We start from the raw sequence: 15,387 nt of genomic DNA, 5'->3' as shown, positions 1-15,387 counted from the left end.
ACCAAAAAAATTGCGAAATGAAATAAACGCTATAAAATTGTATAAAATAAATTAATACAACTAAAAACAAAATAAAAATATTTCACAAATAAAAAATTTAAAATCCTCTCATTATAATACTAAATTTTATTTAATTATAATATTAAATTTTATTTAATTTAGTTTTAATTTTTAGTTTTAATACACTCCTACTTTGCAAAGGAACATACATCGGATGTATTACCTTAAATTTTACTTGTTTTTGAGCATTTTTCTATTTTTTCTGAGCTTATTATCTCAAACTCTATTTGTTTTTGAGCATATGTGTATATTTTCTGAGCTTAATAAAGTTTATAATTTAGATTTTAATTTTTTTTTCTGTCAAAACTCAAATTTATGTAGGTTTTATATGTAATGTTTTTGAGTTTTATTATAATTTTTTTGAGTTTAATATTTTAGTAAATGAACCCAGAAACTTTATAGTAAAACTCATAATTTTTAAAACAAAGATCAAAAACTTTATTATAATGCTCAGAAAGTATAAACTGGTGGTAGTAAATCGGTTGTATAATCCACTTGCTGCAACAAAAATCATCATTTCATCCTCCCGCTTCATTTTTATTCCCCCTCTTTCTCTCCCGCCTAATTCCCCAAATTTCGACAAAACGACCTCACTTTGACCTGTACGACTGGTAACTCTACCAAAACCCTAACTCTAATTTCATCATTTTTTCTCTAATTGATCATATTTTTTCCGTCGAATTTCACTTTACACTCAATTTCGTAAGCTTAATTTCCTTTTTTTCTAAGATTATATAGGTAAATATTTACTCGCGAAACGATTAATTTTTCATTTTTGTACTTGCAGAAGTTGCGTAACTGTTTTCGCAACTGTAATCATGCATATCAAACAGGTAATTGTTGATTTTTTGATACTTGATTGTTTTTTGTTTTAATTTCGAAGTTAAATCCTTAATTTGTTGTAATTAGTAGTTGATCTGAGTTGATTATGTTAATTTTGCACTTAATTATTTAATGATTGTTGTATAGGTTATTATTGAAGGTTTTAAGAGTTATAAAGAGCAAGTCGCGACGGAATCATTCAGTCCGAAAGTCAATTGTGTTGGTAGGGATCTCGTTTTATCATTTTCGCAGAATCGACGCGGTTTTTGTTTTAGTTTTGTTATATAAGTTGAAATGATACTAGTATTGTTTTGCCTTGGTGGGAGCCGTCTTTTAAGATGAGAAATCTTTGTTATGGATGCAGAAATAGTGATATTCTTCCATTATTTTGTTAAGGAATTTGTTCAATAGCTAGTTGAGTTACGGATGCAGAAATAGTGCAGAAATAGGAATTTGTTACAGATGCAGAAATAGGAGAAAAATGATTACGCACCTCAGACCTTGTAGTTTTTGAGTATATACACATTTTTTCTGAGCTTATTATCATTTATAAATATATTTTTTGAGCTATATTATATTTTGTTAGTGTAATGTTTTAGTAAATGTGCTCAAAAACTTTATACTAAAGTAGAACTCAAAAACCTTAAAATAAAACTCAGAAAATAAACAATAAGAGGTAGTACCTCAGATGTATAGTCTATGAATTGTAGAAATAGTGTACATAGGCACACTGGAAGGAGTGTGCATGGAATGAGTGCCTATGTGGTGTAATGACTAATGACTAATGGCACAATGTGTCGTCAAAAGTTTTTTTTGTTTTTTTTCCGTTTTGGGAGACTTGTGGGATATGCCTTTATAGTTGTGGTTTGGGCCATGCGAACTGCATCTCTTACAAATAAGTGTAAATGGCGTTCCAGATTGGCGGTTACTTTGGTGTCTGTTTAATTCATGATATTGGGCACTTTAATGCGTTTCTCCTTGGCTTTGAGTAGTTTTATGGAATTGCTTAGCTGTAGTTTTATGCTTTGACCATTGAGCTTTACACAACATAGCTAATTGATGACATAAGTTTAACGTTTCCAAAGATACTAGTAATAATTTCTACGCTTTCCCGCATGTACGCATGGCTGATATTTATTTCGCTGACCTTTTGGTCACTTCACTCTTGGGACTTCTTATCATTAATGATGGAAAGATGTACATCTGAACACCAAATGCTAGGACAGGATCAAGCATATTCTCTTGGACAACGGAAGTCGAGAGGCTGGTCATGGGGCCTTGTACTAAAAGTTCTAACACACCATATCATCCGTACCCAGTGAATTTATGTGAGTTGCATTTGATTAAGACCATTAAGTCACATTAGAGATTTACCAACTTAAGAAGTTCTTAGTATTGACTATAGAATAAAGGTACCCTGTGAATTTACAAACTTTTGTTGACAAAAAACTGAATAAGCTGTTTGGCAATGTTTTTGTATGTTCATTTGTGTGTGTGTGAATTTCTGTGTATGCGTGCTCTCGTATTTATGTGCTTTACTGCTATTTGCAGTTGGTGCTAATGGTTCTGGAAAGTCAAACTTTTTTCATGGTAAGTTGCTTGTTTGAATTTGCCTTTTTTTTTTTTCACTGCTTTCAAGACTTAGCATGAATTGTTGATTGAATTTCTGCTTTTTTAGCCATCCGCTTTGTGCTCAGTGATCTTTTCCAAAACCTTCGCAGTGAAGACAGACATGCATTGCTCCATGTAAGCCTTTTGTTTTACCAAATTTCTGTATTCAGTATCTATTCGTTCTGGAATTCTATGGTTTAGTGTCATTTAACTACAAAATTGCCATCAGATTTTGAATCTAAATTTTAGAAATTCCTTATATGGTCATTTGCTGCCAATTGCCCGCACTGTTAGATTCTGATTGATTCGAGGTTTGAGACTAGTAAAAGTGCGCTCTTTGGGTTACTTAACGAGGCACTACTTACATGAAATGGAAAGAAACAAATGTCGTTGGATTACTGACATCACTTAGCTTTTGTCACTATTTGTTGTTACTGGTGGTATGTAAGTATGTAACCATAGGACAATTATGAGATGTTGCACATCAAGGGAATTTATGTGCCAAGTTTCCCATTAATGAACTTTTGTTGCATGATTTAACGAGCAATTTGCCTTCTTTTGTGCTTTATACTTAACAGGAAGGGGCGGGAAATCAAGTATTATCTGCATTTGTGGAGATCGTGTTTGATAATATGGACAATCGAATACCGGTATTCCAAATTTTTTAGCTGTGCTTTTCTAATATTAGTGCTGCTGTTTCGGTTCTTAAGGATTATTTTCCTTTCCTTCTCTATGCCTTTTGCAATAAGATTTTTACCAGTCTCTTTCACTGCCATTCTACATTCTCATCTGCTGGCTGCAGTTCTATAATCACGGGCTTGGCTTGGTAGTGAAGACTGGGAAACTGTAGCACATATGCTGATATGAACTTACGTGGCTCTATAGCATCGCCACTATGTTACCAAATTTTCCATCTGAGACAGTATATTTTGCCTTAAAATAGCCTTTTTGTGATGGATCAATTATGTCGCTTTGATATGTTGTTTTGAAGGTTGATAAAGAGGAAGTACGCTTGCGGCGGACAATTGGGCTGAAGAAGGATGAATATTTCTTGGACGGGAAGCACATCACGTATGGACTTTTTCCTGACTTTTTGTTGATTTCATCAGCTTTCATATCATTTTTAATTGCTTCCACATTGATTTCTGTGATGATTTACAATTTCTATCTGCTATATGTAGGAAAACTGAAGTCATGAATCTTCTAGAAAGCGCTGGATTTTCTCGATCAAACCCTTACTATGTTGTCCAGCAAGGAAAGGTGTTTATTGATTATTATATCCTGTGTCCAAATATTTTTATAATGGGTAAAGACTAAGAGCTTCTAAATCAGTCATTTCTCATCAGTTGCTATGCTACTTTTTTTTTTTTTTTTTTTGTGGCTCTGTAGATTGCATCATTAACACTGATGAAGGACGCTGAACGGCTAGATCTGTTAAAAGAAATTGGTGGTACTCGAGTTTATGAGGAGAGACGTCGTGAGAGTTTAAAAATTATGCAAGAAACAGGTGAGAAACAATATACTCTAGTGCTATTGACACATCAAACAGTCTCATGTTTTTCTCTGTTTAATATCTTCCTTTTGGTGGCAGGTAATAAAAGAAAACAGATTATTGAAGTGGTTAAATACTTGGATGAGCGGTTGAAGGAGCTGGATGAGGAGAAGGAAGATTTGAGAAAGTATCAACAGCTTGACAGGCAAAGAAAGTCCTTGGAGTATACCATGTATGATAAGGAACTTCAGGATGCTCGCCAGAAGTTAGCAAAGGTTAATACTATCCTTGAATCTTTGCCACCATCATACTGTGAAAACTATCCGTTCTTGGTTATTTATCTCTTTTACTTGTGAAGTTTGCAAGAATAGATATTCAATGCTATGAACTTTTTGTTAGTGACTGTACAAACCTGTGAACTTTTCGATCTAGGCCTGTGTTGTTAGGTAACTAGGCTAAGTTGCCAACGTGTGTTTTGCATTTTGATTCCCTCTCCCTCCACTCCTACAGTATATATATATTTTTTTGATTTCAACTCATCTGGTAGTTAATATATGAACTCCATCACAATAAGGAATTGCTGTAAAATTAAAGATTATAGCCAAAGAGATAAAAATCATAAATTTTCAGTTTCCAATATTACCAGTGCAATTCTCAAATTTGGTATCGAAAGAGTTTACTGGTCGTTATTTGCTAATTGGTCGCTGTCACTGATAGCAAAGCAAACTCGTGCGTTCTCTGCTTTTGTGCCAGAGAACCCCTTCCTTTTTTAGGTGCTCTCTTATAGTCATACTGCTTGCCAATCATGTAAATCCATCATCACTATTACAATCAATTTTTGGTTGTGTTGTTTATTCTCTGCGTCATTATTTCCAAACTAGATGTCACTGCTATGTTTTTCATACGTAGGGATCCTGGTCTTTGATGAAGGCTTTATGCCAATGTTTAAATCAAGAAACAGAGCACATGTTAAAGGAGTTATTATAAAAACTTGGATAGTTCTATGCCTTATGTCTCATACATCTCTGCATTTCGCTTATAGTAATCCCAACGGTATAATATTTATAATCAAGTTTATATTTTCAAGACGTGTCTCTACGGCTGTAGTGCTGCACTCATGTCCTTATTTTTGGACTAGGTCTTTGTGTCTCGAATTTTGAGTCATGACATGTCCAACACTTCGATGGGTACGTACCCATGTTCCACACTCGTACCCAAACCCGTTTAACATAGCTTATAGTGTATGTATATATGGATGATATAATGTACCAAACTATTGGAAATGTTAGTGCTGAGAGTATGAGACTATTGTTGCACTAAATTTTCACATACCTACCACTCTAGGCTTTGGTATTTTATCGTAAATGTTTTCAGGTTTTCTTTAGTTGGTTTAATTTGTCATTTTATTACTTCACCGTGTTGATGATGTTTGCTCCTTGTCTCATATTGTATGATTTTTGATCCAAAATTAATTTTGTATCTAGGTTGAAGAAGAGCGGGACAAGGTTTCTGAGAAATCAACCAAGATGTATAACGCTGTGCTTGAGTCTGAGGAAGAGAGCAAGGGTTTAGATAAAGAACACAAAAGGCTTACTAAAGAGCTTCAAGTGTTAAGCAAAGAAAAAGTAGCAGCTGAAAAACGGCGTACAGAAGCAATAAAAAGGAGGACGCAGGTTGAACTTGACTGCAGAGATATTAAAGAGAGGATATCTAGAAGCTCCCGATCCAAGGTTGATATCGTCTATTTGTGTTTACTTGTCGCAACAGTATTTTCCAAGTTTAAATGGAGTCCCCATCAAGATTTTATTTCTCTTTTAATTTTATTTTCTTCCTTTTGAAATTTTTGTAGAATGAGGCAGCTAAACAACTTAAGTTTGTGCAACAAGAAATTTTGGAGTCCAAAAATGAGCTTGATAATATAAATCCATTTTATGATGGTTTAAAGAGCCAAGAAGATGAAATGACAAAAGGGTATGTTTGGCCAAAGCTTAAGTCTTAAGAGACTTCCAAATGTTGTGCATCTATTTTCTTCTCCTTCTCTTATGCTTTTGATCTTGAACATCTATTCTCATGTTGCTAATAGTATCAGTCGGCTTGTAGCTGACCTAAACTTTTTGTGGTAATGTGCAGCATTATGGAGCGTGAGAAGAAGCTCAGTATTCTCTATCAGAAGCAAGGTAGGGCCACTCAGTTTACAAGTAAAGCTGACCGTGACCGATGGCTTCAAAAGGAAATTGATGAACTTCAGAGAGTTCTTTCTACGAATATGTCGCAGGTCATACATCGCTACTGCATACATAACATTCGTAGTGCACATATAGCTCAAAAATGCAATTGTATGTCTGATGTTGCTTGTGCCTTTTGTATTTACAGCAACAGAAACTGGAGCGTGAAATTGATGACCTAACAGTGCAGCTCGGTGAACAAGATGATTTAATTAAAAGCAAGAAAACACATTTGGCTGCACTTGAGAGCAACATTAACCAATCAAATGAAGTGTTTATCACATCCAAGGGGCAAAGAGACAAGCTACTAGATGAGCGCAAGTGAGTGTTGTAACTTAACCTTATTGCCTTTAGTCTTCCTGCACTTAGTCTGTTTATCAGTAGAGTATTTAATATCACAAATTCTCATTTAAGACGGCACTATCCGTCTTAAGCTTAAGACGGGTCAAGTATCATACCACTTGTGTATATAATACAAATATATTGCTTTTCCTTATGCATTATTATATACACAAATGGTATGTACTTGACCCGTCTTAAGCTTAAGACGGATAATGCTGTCTGAAGGGAGACTTACTGATTTAATATATTGTGGGATGTGAATGTCTTAGGTCTTTATGGGAACTGGAAAATGAACTTTCTTCTGATATTGAGAAATTAAGGTCGGAAATGGTGAAGGCAGAAAAAAACCTCGATCATGCTACCCCTGGTGTGAGTAATTTATGCTTTCTTATCTTTATTAATTATAATCTAGATGGCACAGCTTGGTGGTTAGTCTAGAGGGTTTTGATTGATATTCGAAAAATGCATCTGATAAAGATTGATTGAAGTTGGGCAAGGGTTGTTTTTCCTGCTTCTTTGTGAGCTAAAGTTTGGGTGCTTTTAAGGGTATTACAATAGCGTTTATTTGGGGAAGTTGAAGTTATTCCTACGGAGTAATTGTTTGCAACTGAGGATTGGCATGAGATTATATGATATAGAAATTATCTTGCTGTGTCCAAGCATCGGAGCACCACGGTTTACTTTTTGGTAATTATTTGGGTGGGTGTCCGGAGACTAACAGCAATTCTACTTTTTATAGATATCATTCCTTACTGATAAGTACTTTATTTTCATTACCGAGTTTAAGGTTGTTTCCTTATTATTCATAAGTCATAAATACGGTTATCTCATTACTTAAAACTATTATGCAATCTTGTACAAATTTTACAGGATATTAGAAGGGGGCTGACTTCTGTAAAGAGGATAATAAGAGAGTATAAGATTTCTGGAGTATCTGGGCCACTTATTGAATTGTTGGAGTGTGATGAGAGGTTTATCACTGCAGTTGAAGTTACTGCTGGAAACAGGTATATCCTATATTCCTACCATGGAAATTATTTTTTCAAGCTCACGTTTGTTGGCTTTATGTATGAGGTGTTATTGTCGCTACTATATTGACTTCCCCCCTCCCTTTATTTTCCTTCCTGCAGCTTATTTCACGTAGTAGTTGATTCGGATGAAACGGCCTCTCAGATTATTCGACATCTAAATGCATGTAAGGGTGGACGGGTAACATTTATACCTCTGAACAAGGTTAAGCCTCCACACATTAACTGTCCACAGACTGACGATGTTGTACCGTTGCTGAAGAAACTGAAATTTGAAGAATGCTATTCAAGAGCATTTGCCCAGGTCAGCGCTCCATTTTTTCTTTTGTCGACTGGGTTGTAATGTATATTCATACTATTTTTGGTTAGTTCAAAGTGGTTGTGGTATTGATGGATCAGACCAAAACTAATGGTTTCCCATCCAGTTAGGTGCTAATGCAGGTGGGGTAACACTGTTAGGATTTTGATATTGATATATTAATATTTATGCTGTCATCTACTTTCCTACAGGTATTTGGCAGAACTGTGGTTTGCCGAAATCTGGATGTAGCTACGAGAGTTGCTCGTGGTGATGGTTTAGATTGCATTACACTGGAAGGTTATTTGGACGTGCTCTTAACTTGCTAATTGAAATAGTCACAAAAAAATAAACTTGCTAATTGAAATTGCTCGTCTGTGGTGGTCTTTCTGATGTCATCTTGATCCTGAATCAGGTGATCAGGTAAGCAAGAAAGGTGGGATGACCGGAGGATTTTATGATTATAGGCGCTCAAAACTGAAATTTATGAATATAGTAAAACAGAATCAGAAGCTCATTGCTTTGAAGGAGAGCGAACTGGACGAAGTCAGGAGGCAACTGCAAGATATCCTTTCTTTTAGCACTGTGGCACCTGATGTCCTTAAAGCTATTTCTTCTCTTGTAGTTCCCCGTGTCTTCTAATTCTATCAAGGACTCTTTTGCCCAATTATCAACTGATGTGTATATTGTTACTGATACTAAAATTAAATTCTTTTAATCATAGATTCATTTTAGAGCATTAACCGCTACACTCTTTATGTCAAGTAATGAATCTCTGATATCTGTTAATAGTTCTATTTCAAAAGTCCATTCTCTTCTTGTTTTCACTTGACGTTTCTCACATATAGATCAGAAAATTACTGAGCGAATAACTGAGCAGCAGAAAATTGATGCTGACCGTGCTCATCAAAGATCAGAAGTGGAGCAGCTTCGCCGGGATATTGCGGATGCTAACAAGCAGAAACGATCCACATCCAGTGCTCTTGAAAAAAAGGTACACTAAAGACGATGTTTTACTTGGTCAGTTTGTTAAATTAAATATATTATGCAGCTTTAACATACAGTTTTTTTTTTTATTTGGCAGGAGAAGTTGCTTTCTAGTGTACGCACACAGATTGAACAAGTTAATTCTAATATAGCCCTGAAACGGACTGAGATGGGTACAGAGCTTGTTGATCATTTGACCTCGGAAGAGAGGGATCTTCTGTCTCGATTGAATCCTGAAATTATGGAGATGAAAGAAAAACTTGTTGAATTCAGGACAAAGCGCGTTGAGGTTAGTGACACATCTGAACAGACTATAAAGAAGAATATAATTTTCAAGAATTAGTCTTGCTGCCTTGTTTCTTTTTCTTCCTCAATAACTACATCACCAATATACCTGAACAGGGTCACAAATAGTCGGTAGCATGGGGGTCAGGGGTCAGGTGTGCGCAACCTTATCGTGTGTCCCAAAAATGTGAGATTATGGAAATTTACCCTCATTGACACATCATCCCATTTTCAGTATAATTTGTTTGTTGTGGTTGGACTTGGATGGGTTTCTTTTCTTCTAGGGTATCTTATAAGCATTATTACTAATAACTGTTTACTTGTTTACAGCTTGAAACAAAAAAATCGGAGCTTGAAACCAACCTTTCGACAAATCTATTGCGCCGCCAGCAGGAGTTGGAAGCTGTTGTATCATCTGCAGAAGATGGAACTTTGTCTTCTGAAGCTGAGTCAAAGAAGCTAGAATTGGATGAAGCTAAATCTTTTGTGGAAGAGGCTACAATGGAGCTGCAACGTGAGTTTGTAATAAGATCATCTACCTTGCATGCTCAACACGTCCTTTATAACCATCTGCTATCTGCTCTGTAGGGGTTTCTCGGTCAATGGATGAGATATCGAAGGACCTCAAGAAAAAGAAAACTGAACTTGATAAATTGCAGGTGCTTGTTATAACGGAAATTTTAATCAACTGCTGTTGCTTCTGCTTTTTGTTGTAATATGGTTAATTTTTTGCAGAAATCAAGAGAAGACTATGAAAAGCAACTGCAGAAGGAGGCAGAAGAATTGGAGCAGCTAATAAGTAACAAAAATATGCTTCTTGCTAGACAGGAGGAGTACTCAAAGAAGATCAGAGAATTAGGGCCATTGCCGTCAGATGCCTTTGAAACGTAATCAATTTTCTCCACTTGCCTAAAGTATTCTAGCCTAGGCAATCCTACATACTTTTTATTCTTTTTGAGATCAAGTGTGCGGGATAGACATGGTTGAGAAAATCATGATAAAGGACACGCGCTTCACCCGTTGTTTTCTTGGGTTAGATGGCTTAGACCTATGACCACCAAGCACAAAAAAGCTGCTGTTTTGAACTGATACACAAAATACTCAAATAATCATATATTAGATTGGATAGGCATGAGACTCAATATCTATATTTTGGTGGTGTGTTTTTCCGGCGTATCTGGCTAAATTTAGTTAAGTAGCAATCTTCACCCAAATGAATCTGTTCTTATCTAATGTTATCTCTTAGGAGGAGAAGAGGATGAAAAATAGGTAACCTTAACAAGTTAAAATTATTTTGTCGGAGACAGCTAGATAGGCCAAACACAGTGATCAAGTTTAGCTTCCAGACGTTCTTTTAGCTATTCCCCCTTAAATTTTTCACAATGAGGACTGGGATGGATGGATGGATTTTTGTTTTCAGAAGTTGTTATATGGTATATTTGCTAATAGTAGCGATTTTTATATGGAGGTCAATTTTCTGTCTCTTAAGAGACATTTATATACAATAATTGCTACACCTAAGTGTCTAGCTCTTAACTTGATAAGGTTCAAACTTCAAATTACACCTGGGATGAAGGAGACCATTACCACTACACCAACCACCTTACGATGACTGCTGTTGAGGTTTTGGGAAGTATAAGCCAGCCGTAAATTCTTGGTGTGTGTGTGTGTGTGTGTGTGTGTGGAGGACTGTGGAGTCCAGAAATTTCAAACAATTTCTTTTTTCAAAGAATTGAAAATATGATTTCAATAAATAAGCAGGTCTTTCTTTTTCAAGAAGAGGAGTATACTATTATTGCATGTTAGTGTAGCCTATTAGCAATTCTATTTGTGTCCTGCAACTTGATTTGTTCGGAATTTGGAATAAATTTTGGGGTCCTTCCAACTCTTGATTCACTGTTCTATGGGCAACGGGGAGGCAGCTTTTACTGGCTTGCCTTTTTCACTTAAGAGAATAGTAAGATACTAAGATTGCTATTTACTAACCGACCTGTAAGAGATGGATATAGTTTGGCAGTGTTAGATGTACTGTGCATATCTAGACCAAGAAAGTATGCAGATTTTATTGATTAAGATGCCGGTTATACAATTTGTATTATGCTTAAAATTGTAGTCCTGAATAACCATTTAGGAATTTAATATATAATTAACTAATAGGTACTATGCTTAGTTATCTATAAGTCAAAGGAGAAGTTTCTATTGACAAATTGATGGTTCTAGAAGTAAATAACTACGGAGTACTTTAGACCCAAATGTACATTTTTGGTATGCAGTGATTTTCTTTAGTAATGTCTAATACATGCTTTCTTAAATTGAAACAGGTATAGACGGAAAAGTATCAAAGAATTGCATAAGATGCTGCATAAGTGTAATGACCAACTTCAACAGTTCAGTCATGTAAACAAAAAAGCTCTGGATCAATATGTAAATTTTACTGAACAACGTGAAGAACTTCAGAAAAGGCAGGCTGAACTGGATGCAGGTGATGAGGTATTGTGTTTCTGATGTTACAGTCCATTTTAAGTAGCATGTTCTATTCTATTTTTTTTTACAGTCTTGGTTGTTTCTTAACGTTGTTTTGAGTAAAATTACTTGTACTTGTGGCAGAAAATTCGCGAACTTATATCAGTGCTGGATCAGCGGAAAGATGAGTCTATAGAACGGACTTTTAAGGGTGTTGCCCGCAATTTCCGAGAAGTTTTCTCCGAACTTGTTCAAGGTGGTCATGGATTCTTGGTAATGATGAAGAAAAAGGTCGGTGAAATCTTGGATGTTTCTTCTTTCTCGGAACTTTGTTGTTTATGCATGCATAGTCACATCAGACATAGCTGGCCTAGCACATGGAACTTTTAAAAAAATCGCTATGGTCAACACTTGGACACTGTTTCGTGTTTGACACTTGGACACTGTTTCGTGTTTGACACTTGTAGCCGAGTTGGAATACCATAGCAAGGGAATGATGCTTTCATATCTGCCCTTGTGTAGGATGGTGACACTGGTGATGATGACCAGGATGAAGAAGGACCTCGTGAAGCTGATAATGAGGGAAGAGTTGAGAAATATATAGGAGTGAAAGTGAAGGCAAGTATATCACTATAGCTGCACTCTTAATGAATAAACTATTTTTTTTCTCCATGGATTTCATTTTCACCACTCTATGGCATCTGTATTTCCAAATTTGTAGGAAAAAAAGTTACAAATGGGATTTGTTTGACGTCTTAAAGATGAAATAGTATTTATTGTTGATTATTGGTTGTGGATTACTTGTAAAATATTGGCCCTAAGTAACTCTTTAACTATTTGAAAACTGAAACAACATATATCTTTGGGGGGAAACAGAGTAAACAAATACCAACTGTAGAGTGAAACAACTTTTTTTGCCAAGAAAGAAGAAATTGAAGATAAGGGTTGGGAAGAGTTGAAAAAGAAGTAAAAAAGACCAGAGTAAAATTGAAGTAAAGTGAAGGCGTGATAGAAATCAAGTGAAGCAGCAAGAATGAAAAAACTCATTAATTTAGCATGGCTAGAGAGAGTTTATGTTCTTGCGTAACTTGGCCAGAGAGAGTTTAAGAAAATGGGTATGCAGAAATTCATTTGTAGTCTTTTTTGTTCTGGGAGGGGTTTTTCTATTTGTTGCTGACATGCACCATAATTTTACGTGTCCTTAAGTTCAGATATGTTCATTGCTCATGCCAAGACTGATGAGTGATGTATGAATTTCAGAGCAACTATCAGGATTCATGATTAGTGTAGATGTACTGCTATGATAGTTTGATTGCTATTATTGATCTAAATGTTCTTTGCTTTGGATTTTGTAAACAGGTTTCATTTACAGGGCAAGGGGAGACACAGTCCATGAAGCAATTATCTGGGGGTCAGAAAACTGTTGTGGCGTTGGGATTAATCTTCGCAATACAACGATGTGATCCTGCTCCTTTTTATCTTTTTGATGAGATAGATGCAGCCTTGGATCCTCAGTATCGAACAGCAGTCGGAAGTATCCTTTTTTTTTTTTCTTTTCTGTTGTTATGCTCTGTTATAGTATGTGCAATCTTATCTTTTAAAGTACTCTCTCCATCCCATTTCTATTGTCCCCGTTTTTTTGTCCATCCTAAAATAGTTGTCCCCTTTCTGTATCTAGTAAAATAAAAAGCGAACATCTACAATCCCTGGTTGAGTAATATAATGGCGTTGGCAAGGTTCATGTGGTATCTCTGCATGTAAATTCCTGAAGTCTAGGGCTGATAATGATGCTTCATTACTAAATCTTAAATATGACCTCTAGTCGTATGAGGACTATATAAATGGGATGAAAATGAGTAGTAGTTAGTTTGAGTGACACCTGCTTGTGAATATAGAAAAAGCTACCCCCCTGAGCAGAGAGTAACTCGGTAGTCCCCGTCAAGTTGGAACTTTGTGGGCTTCACATTTGACAAAGTTCAGTCACGATTTTGCTCTGACCTACATTTGAAAATGGGGATCTGATATCTAACGCATTAGTCCTGGTGGTTGACTTCCTCGTCTTGATTCTTGTGGCAATAATTTTTTCCTGCATCCACCACTGGGGAGATTCAAGTTATCATCGATCTTTTTATGCTCCTTAACCATCGATGTGTTAGATATGATTCGTAGGTTGGCAGACCAAGTGAACACACAGTTCATAACCACGACATTCCGGCCTGAGCTTGTGAAAGTTGCTGACAAGATTTATGGGGTCACACATAATAAACGTGTGAGTCGTGTCAATGTCGTCACCAGAGACGAGGCGTTATTATTTATAGAGCGGGACCAGTCTCACAATGCCGAATGAGGTTTGCATCTAATTTATGCTTTACTTCTGTTCTGTGTATGTGATTTCATAACAGTAAAGCATTCACAGTTCCTCAGGGCTCTAGCAAAGGCTTACTATTATCTTCCAATATTAGGTCGTGAACTATTGTCCGTCGTTTTTCCGTGTCACTGATATGTTTCTGATACATTTTTCCTGCATTCTGATGGAAAGATCTACAGAGAGAAATGCACTGATAGACCCAGAAAAAATTGTCTGTGCGGTTATGTTAGATATCTCGAGTCATTTAAAATATTGGAATTTTAAAATTTTTCAATGCCCAAATTGGGTAAAATGTACTCCGTCAGTGTCCCGACCTCCAGGGATCCCATGTCGATCAATCCCTGGCGATGCGTGTCGTCTATTTATGCTTCTGCTGTCATATGGTGTATAAAATTGTTCACTGCCTAGTTTGTATTTTGTCCAGGGTCATGCTGATACCTGATCGTCTCAATGGTTAGATTCTGTTTCGTGATGATGCCATGGAAACTGCAAATAGAATCCTGTAAATTGCTGTTATGGACTCCGTATGTACTAACGAGTTAGGTATTTGACGTCGTAAATTTGATTAAGCTAAATTTGACAGATTATCGGGTTGATGCATGTTGCTTCCAGAACCGTTTGTTTCAGGGTTCTGTACTAGGTTGTAGTACTCATATATTTACGGATTCTCAAGATATGTAATGCGACAGAAATGTCGTTAGTTTACTCTGTATGTGGTGTTTTTCGCTATTTTCTTAGCACGGTATTGGCAGCAAATCATGTGCATGTCACAGAACGTCATTGAAGTGTGTATCTCAATTCACAAGTTCGCGACATTAATCCAGTCTGCTAATAACTAACAAGTTTATTTGAAAATTCAATTACTGTATCAACTTAATGTATCAACTCAAGGTATGTTAGATGTTCTTATAAATTATTTAATCCGAAATAAATCGTTAATAAAGAATTGTCTAAATAATTAGACAACCTATTATGGATTTCGAGTAACAATTAGTCCAATTATATGCAATTCCGTTTTACCCAGAAGAACAAAAAACTATTACAAATATTTGAAACATGTTTACATTTTTTTTTTTTTTTTTTTTTTTTTTTTTTTTTTGTCTTGCTACCTAGCTAACCATACAATTCGCAACATCAAGGAGTTTGATTAAATTAACTAGCAAGAAGAGTTCGATTCAGTTTTTAAGTAAAATGAAGTTGGTTTGTTACATGAACCATACTACGGTTCGAAAGGTGGTAAGTTCGATTCAATAGCCACAGTTAAATTAGCCCGGAATGAAGGTGGCTAAGACAAAGATGATATTTGAGTTTTTCTACATGTTACCCTTGTATTTCTTCAAATTCTACGTGATATTTTTCGCTTTTCGAAAATTTCAGTAGTACCCCTAAAAACTTAATGAAAACAT

The 15,387-nt window shown here is 35.8% G+C and overlaps 1 protein-coding gene across 3 annotated transcripts; it reads left to right on the top strand.

The window, feature by feature from the left end:
- The first annotated feature begins 562 nt into the window (after window positions 1-562).
- On the top strand, window positions 563-14,761 carry LOC141591616 (structural maintenance of chromosomes protein 3). Of its 3 annotated transcripts, XM_074412004.1 has the most exons (31): window positions 671-762; window positions 848-893; window positions 1,030-1,105; window positions 2,109-2,210; window positions 2,434-2,472; window positions 2,561-2,628; window positions 3,072-3,143; window positions 3,485-3,564; window positions 3,675-3,753; window positions 3,883-4,000; window positions 4,085-4,260; window positions 5,470-5,715; window positions 5,835-5,956; window positions 6,116-6,260; window positions 6,359-6,531; window positions 6,822-6,921; window positions 7,423-7,559; window positions 7,683-7,884; window positions 8,091-8,178; window positions 8,294-8,447; window positions 8,725-8,872; window positions 8,963-9,154; window positions 9,481-9,664; window positions 9,739-9,809; window positions 9,886-10,037; window positions 11,472-11,640; window positions 11,758-11,904; window positions 12,136-12,231; window positions 12,973-13,147; window positions 13,770-13,961; window positions 14,406-14,761. In XM_074412004.1, the coding sequence occupies exons 2-30, from the start codon at window positions 879-881 to the stop codon at window positions 13,958-13,960; spliced, it is 3,717 nt and encodes a 1,238-aa protein (XP_074268105.1). In that variant the 5' UTR covers window positions 671-762; window positions 848-878; the 3' UTR covers window position 13,961; window positions 14,406-14,761. The 3 variants fall into 3 exon arrangements, with proteins under 3 accessions (XP_074268106.1, XP_074268105.1, XP_074268107.1); XM_074412005.1 differs by lacking the exon at window positions 2,109-2,210 and having other exon boundaries at window positions 563-671; window positions 8,294-8,443; window positions 8,721-8,872; XM_074412006.1 differs by lacking the exon at window positions 2,109-2,210 and having other exon boundaries at window positions 8,294-8,443; window positions 8,721-8,872.
- The last annotated feature ends 626 nt before the right edge of the window (window positions 14,762-15,387 follow it).

Source organism: Silene latifolia, chromosome 7, assembly GCF_048544455.1.
Source record: "Silene latifolia isolate original U9 population chromosome 7, ASM4854445v1, whole genome shotgun sequence".
Taxonomy (NCBI): Eukaryota; Viridiplantae; Streptophyta; class Magnoliopsida; order Caryophyllales; family Caryophyllaceae; genus Silene; species Silene latifolia.
This window is presented reverse-complemented; position numbering and strand designations above follow the sequence as displayed.